This window comes from Ceratosolen solmsi, unplaced genomic scaffold (genome assembly GCF_000503995.2).
Source record: "Ceratosolen solmsi marchali unplaced genomic scaffold, CerSol_1.0 scaffold6, whole genome shotgun sequence".
NCBI classification, from domain to species: Eukaryota; Metazoa; Arthropoda; class Insecta; order Hymenoptera; family Agaonidae; genus Ceratosolen; species Ceratosolen solmsi.
The window spans coordinates 14,254,553-14,266,868 of NW_011948414.1; the positions used below are offsets into that span (position 1 = coordinate 14,254,553).

The 12,316-nt window shown below is 20.5% G+C and overlaps 1 protein-coding gene across 1 annotated transcript in view; it reads right to left on the minus strand.

Annotated features, from left to right (window-relative positions):
* Positions 1 to 12,316, minus strand: part of tok (tolloid-like protein 1 tolkin) — a 33,801-nt gene that overhangs the window by 10,637 nt on the left and 10,848 nt on the right. Inside the window, exons 3-8 of the mRNA XM_011507488.1 lie at positions 5,394 to 5,546; positions 5,089 to 5,263; positions 3,936 to 4,202; positions 2,173 to 2,562; positions 1,044 to 1,222; positions 460 to 690 (exon numbers count right to left, since the gene is read on the minus strand). Of these exons, the coding sequence (XP_011505790.1) occupies positions 460 to 690; positions 1,044 to 1,222; positions 2,173 to 2,562; positions 3,936 to 4,202; positions 5,089 to 5,263; positions 5,394 to 5,546 (1,395 nt within the window). The remainder of the gene's footprint in view (positions 1 to 459; positions 691 to 1,043; positions 1,223 to 2,172; positions 2,563 to 3,935; positions 4,203 to 5,088; positions 5,264 to 5,393; positions 5,547 to 12,316) is intronic.

The following is a 12,316-nucleotide window of genomic DNA, read 5'->3' on the forward strand; positions in this document are numbered from 1 at the left end:
TATATATGAATTTTAAATCAAATTATGAGTATTAGGTATAAATATGAAGGTTTACAGATTTAATATTTAGATAATGCGATTCTCATAATGATTTTTTTTAATCCATTTTAAGTGATAGTTATAAATTCAATGAATTTTCAATTCATACACAGTAATGTCCTTCTAACTTGTAATAATAATTATTTAAGATCATTTTATTTGTATATTTATGTATTAATACTAATTTGTATTAAATAGATAATAGTAAGAAAGTAATTCTAGAATATTTAATAAAACATAATTGAAGTATGTAAAATTCAGTGATTAATTCCATCAATGTAACTTTTTGATAAATAAAAATATTAAATAATTATAATAATTATTAATCTTATATATATTTTTTTCTTTATTCGGTAATTTATAGATTTTATATTTTAAGAATAAAAAGAAAATTAAGGTATAATTGTGAATAAATCTTACTCTGACATTTATAAAGTAAATTCGTTTGTGCTATATCTCCTTCACTTAAACGTACTCGTTGACCAATTTCAGGTCTTTTCAACCCATGGCTTTCCATTGGCAAAATAGTATCTAAGTAAGTACCTTTGGAAAATGTATTCTTTGCATAATGCATAATGGAGTCATAATCATATGGTAACCCCAACGAATTTACTTCGTCTTCGGTTAGTTTATTAAAATTATACTCCTGACCTGAAATAAATATTATTTAATATAATTTCAATAATATTATAATGATATAATACACTCTTCAATATAATTACAAATAATTATTAGCAATACTATTTATTCAAAACTATCATGGATTCATAAAGAAAATTGCATTTCTTATTTTTCTTTAATGAAAATAAAAAAAAATATAAAAATAAAAATTACACTATTAATTCATTAAAATATAAAAAATAATCATAATATATATTCAAGCGAATAATAAAAATGTAAATATATTTACTGATTATATTAATAATAACAACACTAATAATAATAATACCAACAATGTATTTGGAATATTATTTTTATAAAATTACATCAAAAGTTTAAATTACCTGTCATAATATTTTCACGAATAATTTGCACATGTCGGTCACGATCCGGACGCGTATGTTCATGCCAAAAACCTACAACATGCCCTAGTTCATGTACAACAATTCCAAATTTGTCACAATTTTTTCCAATACTGATGGCTTGTGGTCCATTACCACGCTTTCCAACAAAAGAACAGCATCTAAAATAAGAATTCCAGTGTCTTTAAAATTAATACTAATATTTTATTTACATCTAACATAGATATATTTTAAATTCAAATATATGTTGAAATTCAAATAAATTAAAAAATATCGGACATCAAATATTTTAGAAGAAAGCAGTATATGTAAAGTTTATTTATAATTTTTGTATAAATTTCAGAATTCTATTGAAACTATTTATATATTTAAATGTGAATGCCCTGTTTCATTTAATTATACGAATGAAAATTTTTTTAAAATAGATATAATTCATAAAACAATACATGGTACATAAAACCAATATATTTTATAATGATACTAAACATGTTATTTTCTATATAATTAAAAATAAAATTATATTTGTTTAAAAATTCCTTATTATTCAGAAAATATAGTCGATTATAATTTAATTATTTTCATTAATTATTTTACACAAATTTGATAACATTATAAACGAAGTTTTGATCGCATAACTTTATAAATGTTTAAAATTTAAATCGTTTATCGCACAAATTGCTTTAAAGTAATTTAAATTGACAATGATTTTTCATAAATATATATGGAATAAAAAATCCAATTATGGATTATATTTATAAAAATGCTATTTATACTAATGTAAATGTGTACATACATTAGCAATTTTAACTAAATTGAAATATTGATATTTGTGTATATATTACATGCAATTTACATTACTCTTTTATACCATAAATAAATAAATGAACAATCACAAATCAACACCATGAATAATTATTCAATGTATACAAAATTAATGCAGAAAATTCTTTGATGCAGTAAGCATGTACAAATCACAAAAATTTTAAATTTTATTCAATCAAATTTCTTGAATTTACTGGATATATATATATATATATTCAATATATATATATATATATATATATATGGAAAATATATTTCTTTATTCAATTCCATGATGTTCCTAGCATACCCGCAAGGTCGTTCAGTAAAAACGATGTAATTAGGATGCTCCCGGGCCACGCGTTCCACAAATTTGACGCAAGTAAAATTTTCCCAGTGACGCATTGCTTGTTTGAATAAAGCCTTGTGCACCCCTGAGAAGTTACCGTCGATTTCGTAAGGTATAACTCCATGATCCCAGACGCGATCCTTACGTGCAGTTGCTGCACGTTTTTTGCGTATCAACCGTCCTCGAAATCCAGCTGATCCTTGTAACTCATAAGACTGTATTAATCTGCTTTGTTCATCTTGTACTCGCTGATTGCTATTTGAATTTATTGAAGCCTTGTCTCTACCTTTCTTATGCTTGTACTTACTCTTGCTGCGCCTATGTTCTAGATGATTTCGTATTTCCGGTGGTCTATGAAATATAAAACGTTTTAGTAATTTCATCTTACACATACTATAACTGTGTTTAATCATTTTATTCACATTTAAATTAAAGTTTGATTTTTATACTAGTATAATTTTCAATTTAACATATATACGGTCTCTTTTCAAAGAAGTCTGGTACTTTAAGTGATAAATAATTAAAATATCAATGCAATTTTGGTGTAAATATGTTATAATTCTTGAATGCTTAACAATTTTATAAGAATAAAAATTATTATACATTTTGTTTATGTATAATGTACGTGTATAATATATTATGTAAATGTATGTGAAGACAAATCATTATCAGATTCAAGCTAAATTGACGTTTAACTAGTTAAATATTTTGTTATATAATAAAGAAAGGAGCATGCTGTAACTACATTTTTAAATTGCTTGATTAGTTTTACTAGTTGAGCTAACTGTTAAAAACGTATTAGTTGAATGGAAAACATTAAATTATGTATACAAAAGCATTGATTTAAAATAAATATCTACATTTAAAAGTTTAATATAAAAAGTTAAATGGAAAAAAGTAAGGTTAACAATTGAATCTTACAAATTTGTGAAAGTATATTTTTACCTCATTGGTCTTAATTAAATAATTGACTTAGTATGAATACAAATAAATAATTAATTAATAAAAATATATAAACAAATTATTTTAATTTGCTTTTAGTTTGTTATGGTGTATTAGGAATCTCGTGCGTCAATTGCTATTAAAAAACATAAAATAGTTATTAGTATTTATAAAAAAGGAATAAATTTTCATTTTACATTCATTATAGAATTTAATTAAAAATATTAAATTTAAATTGAAAATTTATTGCACTATGTAAGTAAAATATATATTAAATATATTTTACCTTATTTTCAAAGTACATATTTATCAAAAGTATTTTAATGATCTTCTACGAACTCAGTGACATAAGTATTCTACGAGTGTAAATATCTAAACATTTTTTTTAATAAATCGTTATATATTAAATTTATAATTTTAAGAAATATAATTTAATCCATTATCATATATTTTATTAGTAATTTACGATGATCTATAATTTTCAATAATCATATTTACATTTTATGTATACAAACATTATTTTAGATAATAATAATATTTATTCAAAAATCTTTTTTTCATTAAAGTATTATTAGCATCTATATGTGTTATACCTCTTGTAGTAAATTAAATATAAAATAATATATATTTCAGCTCGAATTCACTTAATAATTTGTATAGTAATTTTTTGATCGTATTATGATTAATTCTTATAATTATAAAGAATCGATATTCAATACAAATTGTAAATATATGTACAAATATTCCATTAATTAATTAATTGAAATTATTAAAAATCTTACTTCCGTCGATGATATCGCCTTTTTCTAATTTGTGGTATGGCAGTGGAAAAATGTTCACTGGGAAAATCATTTTCCGTTAAATTCTTGACATTGAATTTATGACCTTCAATAAATTTTGGTGGTATTAATTCTTGTCTATTAAAAATTATACCTATACTTTCAGATAATGTTTGTTCACTGTTACCATGTTTTAAGCCTTTGATTTCTTTTAATCTAGTATTTTTAATATATTTTTCCATACTTTTTTCCGGAACATCATCACTTAAGCTAAAAATGTAATCAAATTCTTTATTACAAAATTTTAAATATTTATTTACACATATATTACTAATTTCAAATAATGACATTAAAATTTGTTGTTTATCACTATAATAATAGAGTGCTCTCTATAAGAAACTTTCTATTATTAATTATATTATTCAATCACTATTAAGTTTCTAATAGATATTAATACTATATTTATACATTATATTTATAATATTTATACTTTAAAAATAGATTGAATATTCATGTAAGTTTAATTAAATATATTATGATAATTATCTTTTACTTCCTATAATACTCTATAAATACTATTTAAATACTATACCATGCTCTAATACTATTTTAGTATAATTATTATAATTACTATAAATCCTTTTTAAATTATAAATTAATTATAATTTAATTCTTATATTTAGAAATAAAATTTTAATTAATATTTATAAGTTATAAATATCAATAATATTAATAAAGTATTAAATATTTTTTACATCTGATAGCGTGCTAAATGTATCAAATTAAACTCAGATTTTAAATTACAAGTTTTTAGAAGTGAAGTAAATTACGATTGTAATCAGATGTTTTGTTCTAATACGTATTCCTTAATTCCTTTAAAATATTCAATATTTTGAGAATTTTTAATTCATTCTTTTTACTATAAAATTTTTGGTTTGTAGATAAATTTATCATAAAGTAATTTTTTATAGAACATTTCATAGACAATGCGAGCAATATAATTTTTTAAAATATATCTTAAAGAGCATTAAAAAAAATGTTTTACTTAAACAGATTGAAAAATTTTACCATTTTGTAATATATAATTTGTATCACGTATCAACTATATAATAATCATGTAATAGTTCAAAAGAATAATTATTGTATTTTGTAATTTTACCTAAAGACGAACCCATAATCTTTAACTTCAGTAGCCTTATCATCTTTTTCAGTTGTTTCTATTTGATATTGATTATGATTACGTGCACTAGATTTAATATTATTTTCCTTCTCCTTTTTATCATCTTCGTTTATATGGTGTAAATTATGTGCATGCTTAAAATTTAAAATTTCTGAAATAAAAGTTCAGAATAACCTTTTTATGTTTTAAAAAATAAAAAATGTACTATTTCATGAATACAATAAAATTTATTAAATTTATTTATTCTATATTTAAAAAAATATATATATATATATATTTACCATTTAGACCTTCTTCTTCTATTTGTAGTCCTTCTTTAAATATCTCCTCTCTATAATTTTCAAGTTCATCAAGAAAACGTTTATTCAATAATTGTTTACGCCACTCGGTTTCGTATTTTAAATTTGGTAATGCAATGTCACCAAGAAATCCTCCTAGAATATTATCAATTAATTGATTTTTAATTATATTATTTTATTGAAAGAACTCTTTACAAAAAATTGCAATAAAATAAAATAATTACTCAATAGAAACAGAATTTCATTTAGCAAATAATAGCAATTCAAATTATTAAAATTTTTTTTGAAAATGATATACCTTTAAAACAAAAGAAATTTTTTTTTTTAACATTTATTACATAATAAAACGATATTAATACAACATAGTTATACAATTTTTGTACTATTTAATATTTAGAATTTTAGAAGAAATTCAACATTTTTATCCCGAATTTATATTTTATAATTGTACAATCGTCTCCACTATCTTTCGTATTATAATACAAAGTTTAGAAACATTTTATTACTTTAAGAATATTTGTTCTATTAAAATATTATACAGTCTTTTCGATTTTTTAATTACATTCCAATTTTTTACATTAAGTAATTAAAAACAGCAGTAAGACAAAATCAAATAATAAGCTAAAGTTTCTGTTGAAAAATTTACAAGCTAATTAATACTTTAAATAAACAGTAATTGATGTAGTTATCATTAATCAATTTTGTTATTTATAAGATGGATTTTATAAAGTGATATTTTGAAATATAGAATACATATTGTACAATCTAGTATATCTGCAACAGTTTATTGAAATTTAGATAAATATGGGAATAATACAGGAAGTTTAAAAATATGATTAAAAATTTACATATTAATAGAATTTTATTTTAGCTAATGAGAACTTCATATTAATAAAAGTAAAAAATACTCATATAATCATACAATACATCATAAGAAATAATATCTAAAGACATTTGAAAAATATATTCTGATGAAATAATAAGAAAGTTATTATGATTTGTATACGTAATATTATAATGTTAGTACTTTGTGTGTATTAACTTTTTGAATTGTTAGTAGTTGATAGCAGGATAGTAATGCTTACATTAAATCATACTATGTCGAGTATTATTAAGTCTTTAGAAAAATTATTTGGCATTAGATATTTATATATCTCATGAAAATTTATTTTTTCATTTTCATCTTCTTTTATCGGTTTTAAATTATCTATTAGTAGAAAATCATAGCTAATATATTAAAACTCATAATTATCTTCATCAATATTCAGTATAATATATTGTAATAAATTCTTTTTGAAATATAATCCAAAGTTTAAATTATATGACAGTAAAAGAATGGCAATATTTCAAAATATTTTGAAAAAAATATATTATTATGTTTCATTATTATTTATGTTTTATATATTTTCATGTTTCAAAATACTTTATAAAATTAACCTAAATCTATAAATATTGATCTAATAACTTAAAATGTTATTTTAAAAATTTAAATACCCTAAAACTTTTTGTTCTAAATATTGGAATAATTATAAATATTCTTCTTAGTAAATCTTGAAGTTCGAATATTAATTAGTTGTAAATATACACAAGATTATTTCGATGGCTTGATACATTCATATATATATATATATATATATATATATATCCATTTATTAATGAATATGATGTCACCACATTTGAAATATGTAGGCTTATGATAAGTTTGTATTATTATCATCAAAAAATATAATAAATAATTTATATTTATAAAACTCTATAAAACAACCAAAAAACTGAAACTGAAATTGAGACTTAAATTTAATCGTAGTTTATATTTACTTTCAAACAAACAAAATCAATATACGTTGCGTTTTTACCTCAACAACCATATTTATTTATAAGAAAAGTTTGTTTGATAATTTATTTAAAAAGAACATATTCAATTAAAAATAACAATATAGTTCATTTTTTACTACTAAATTTAAATTCTATATTGTGTGTAAATATTTTACTGTGTATTGAAATATCTAATGTTAGTTAGCACAAGACAGCTTTAAAAATCGTACATTATGAATACTTAGAAAAATGTACAGTTGATAATATAATTTATTTAAAATATTGATTGTTATTGTTATGAATGTAAATATAGAAATAGATATTATTTAAATAGGTTATTATATAATAAAATTTCTTTTATAAAACTGACAGATAACCATCCAGATGGTGAATTAAATATCAATTTTATTCCTATATCATCTTTTACCGTTCAACCATAAAAAGCTATATAGATCGTTATATATCTATATAAATTCATTTATTGAACTCTAAGCGTCTAATTTTCAATATTATTAGTATTAGATAATTTTCTTTTTCATTTGTAATTTAATATTTAAGTATATTTAGTTAATAATCTGTGTTAATTTTTATTCTATTATGTTTATAAAAATTACAGTGTTTTCTTACTTAAAATTTATCAATCGCTTTTGGATTTATTCATTTAATTATTTTTAATAAATGATTATATATCTTAATTATTATGTTTTCAATTATACTGGATTTTTTACATTATCTTAAACAATATTCAATATTTTTAAACAAATACTTTTAAGATATTAATGTTCCATTATATTAATCTACTTTTTAATGGAGAATACGGTATATTTATTTACATACATAATTTCAAAGAACCTGAAGTCTTTTATAATTTTGTCTAAATGTAGGTTTTTTTAATTTATTAACATCTGACAAGATAAGCGAATTTGTAAAAGTAAAATAGTAATGAAACATTTTATATAAAATTAATATCATAAACTATAGAAAATGCATTGAAATGGGTATAAGTAATCAATGTATATATTTTTAAACTATTAAAATTGGAGGAGGTATCCTTTATAGTATATATAACATCTACACTTCAGCATAGTTAATTATTAAAATAAATTACGTATTGAATAATCAGAGCTTAAAACCTAATCTGTTCGTTTTAAAGTAAAGAGCTATTACTTTATTAAATAAAAATTGGCATAGATAAGATAAATATTTTGAATTTTCTCTTTGCAGTATCTATTCGCATAATATACTTCTTTTTTCTGTTTCCCTTCAAAGTATATATTATTTATTTATTATTTATTTAATATTAAATTTTTATTTTAATTTTCTATAATCTAAAAAATACATATTTATATATAAATATTTATATATAACTTTATATGGGTGCCTATCAATATAGATTAAATTATTAAGCGAAAACGATTTTATAAATATACAATAGTTTATATATATATATATATATATAGATTATTGCTATAAATAATTATAACAAATTCTGTAATAATTTCAATGACTAGAATAAACGTGTACTTTCTTCTACATATAACACAACTAGTATCTGTACATGTACATTTTTTTTTCTAAAAAATCCCTATTTATAAAGCGGAGTTTCTGCTGTTCGATTAACAAAGCCATAGAGAACATATCATGAATAACTATCACCTTAATCGCACATAGAGTGCTCATGTAGGGCATGTAATGAAATTTTCTAAATAACATTTGAATTTCAAGGTACACGTATTTAATTAATTTTTATATAAAACTATATGGTAATAATTATTTCAGAGAATAATCATCTTTTCTTGTATATGAAAATAATAAGATTACAATAATATAGTTCATATTTTCTTTTACAATAGTGTTGTACAGCACGTTGAAATTGTTCATTGAATGCGAAACTAATGAAAGAAGTATTGCACGAACATTAGTGGAGTACTTAAAGACTAGTCATCGGCTGTGCAGATTACAAGTTATTTTTATTTATGAACAAGAGTATTCAACACTCGCATTCCGTGTTCATATATCATTTGCATCTTCTGTTTTTTATGATCTTATTGCATTATTACTTACATTAATTTTTGTAAATTTTATGGTTTCACATTTACATTAAATAAATATAATTAACTTTCATTTCATTTATTCTATCGTATTTCTACTTTCGTATGCAATTACCTATGCTTTGCAGTGTACTTTTGTGCTTCCGTGGCACTTATATTTTTTGTGCTTAAAGTTAGGTAATATTTATACATATATTTTTATAAAATTATAAATAATATATACAATGATAACTGCGTAAATATTTTGGCTTGTATCTTTAGTTTGTAAAACAAGCATCGCTATATAACATTTTTTTACTAATAGTTAACTGACAATTTTTATTTTATTGTTTATTTATGTAAAAATTTATTACTACCACCGTAATTGTGTAGTCCTTTTCTTTATACTATCATCTCACTATTGCTCTCTCATTGTATCTACAAGTGAAAATATAGCATTCAAAGAATATACAGTTAAGATATTCATACTTTTCATTTACTGCGTTAATTTAATTTCATAACTTTTGAAATATATATTTTCTTCATAACAACTCTATCTCATGTTAAATTATTAATTCACAAGCAAAAAGCAAATTAATTTAAAAAGTTATATCATTAAAATATACTAATTTTATATTAACTGTGTTGGTACTTTTTATTATTATTTTATTTATGTAATTATATTTAAATATATTTGTATTAACAATTATCGTAAAAATAACTATTGAAAGTGAACTTTATTTTTAATGTTTACATTTTATATAAGTTTCATATATAAATTATATATGAAATGATTAATTAAAAAGTTTCATGAAGAAAATATACAATGGAATATACTAAATAATTTTACAGAACCAATAAAATACGTTGACTTTAATTAAAAATATATTGTAATATTCAGATACAAATGTAATTAGAAATTATTGGATAGAAAACAAATCGAAAGCGAATTGTCTATAAACGAACGTTCATATTCATTTTTCAGTTTGTTTTTATAATGTTCTATGTTGAATTCAATATGTGAATAATGAACTCAAATTTTAATTTGTTAATTTAAATTAATATTTAAATTAACTTGTAAATATTATTTATAACGTGTTTGTAATTTCTCTCAATGTACTCAACAAAAATTTTAATTTTTTTGGAGTTCAAAAAGATAACCGATAAGATAAAACAACTCATTCAAAATTCATTCAAAATTAAAATAAACAAAATCAATTTATTCCCATTTTTTAATTATCGTAACTAATTGTTATATGATTTGCATAAAAAAATATGAAAAATTCAATATTAAATTTGCAATAATAAAATATTTGCATGTTTAATTTCTTACTGATTATCATAAAATGGAACAAGTATTTATACTAACATTTATACTAAGCTACATAGTAATGAACGTTACATAGGTAAAATAAGTATACAACAGTTTACTCTGTTACGTAGGTAAACAACGTAAGTAAGAAGAATCGGTTAGTTGTACCTTCAATGACTTTTACTCTAAATTTTTATGATGATCTCGTTGAATGTAATTAAAACTATATGCTAAACTGAATTGGTTATAAACTTGGCCCAATACATAACAAAAAAATACTGAGTAGATATTGAGGATAAGAATAATACGGTCCATTGATTAGGAATGAAAAATTTCGCAGATCAAAAATGTCATGAAACATACATTTTGTCACGATACGCTCCATAGTATGGTATGTAATTATCTAATTCATAAATACGTTGTTTGATTGTAAAATAATTGATTCTCAATAATTACCGCATGTTTTAAAAATTGACGCATTTTTAATAAATTCAGGCATTTTTTTGTATAAATTAAAATTAGTTTTCACAGAACTACATTTTATTGCAATATACGTGTTAAATTAAAAGAATATAAATATATATATATATATATATATAATAATTATTTAGTCGCCTATTGTATACTTCAAATTCCAATAGAATATTCAAAATATGCAGCATCTTATTATCGTATTACCTTATATTAAATTATTTTTAAAATACATCTTATTTTTAAATATTAATGTATGATTATTAACAAACTAGAACATTTTTCATAAACATGTGATTGCAGTAAACTCAAAGATAATTCGTCAAATGCATTAAAGATATTTATTAGTATATAAAACTGTAAAGTTAAATAATTTTTAATTTACGAACATTGATATATGCAAGTTCACTTAAGAGTCGATTCTTATGTTATTTACTTTTATCTGTGATATATATATATATATATATATATATATATATATATATATATCACAGATATATATATAATTAATTATATTATGATATAATTAATTTGTTAAATTCAAAATAATATTTATTATTACTATTTAAATTATAATAGTTTAATATGATATGTATACTTTTAGTTATCTATATAGAAGAGTATTTTACAAAATTTGGGCACTAAATATATATTCCTAAAAATATTATTAATGAATAAATTATAATATTTTTTATTTATGAAATTAAAATTTACTTCATTGCAATAATTTTATTTTTAAATATCAATTAAATAATAAAATTAATTTTGGAAATTTTATTTAATAAAAAGGTATGAAAAAATTGTACATTAATAATTTTAAAAACTTTTATAATCTATAAAATGTATTGAAATGTGTAAAATTCATCAACTTCAATCAATAAAAACTTTATTCTATATTATATTATCCTATAAAAGTCTGTAGCCTCAAAGAAATAATTTATCAAATTAAAGCAATTATTCCTCTTTTAAAATAGATTAAAATTTAATCATTACACTTAATCGCAATAGTAAAACATAGGATGTTTTATCTCAACATTTAAGCAACATTTTATATCATTATAATATTTTATCAACATAAATACTTTTTTTTAATCTTTTATCTCACAATAATTTTTCTAAATTACATAATCTCAATATTATAACGATATGAAGAATTGTGTAATACATAATTTTGAAAAAATATTTTTTTTATTAAATTAAAAACATTCGTTTTAGTAATAACTAATAAAGCAATAGTAATTCCGAAGCTTATGAATATTATAATTAGAGACAATTTT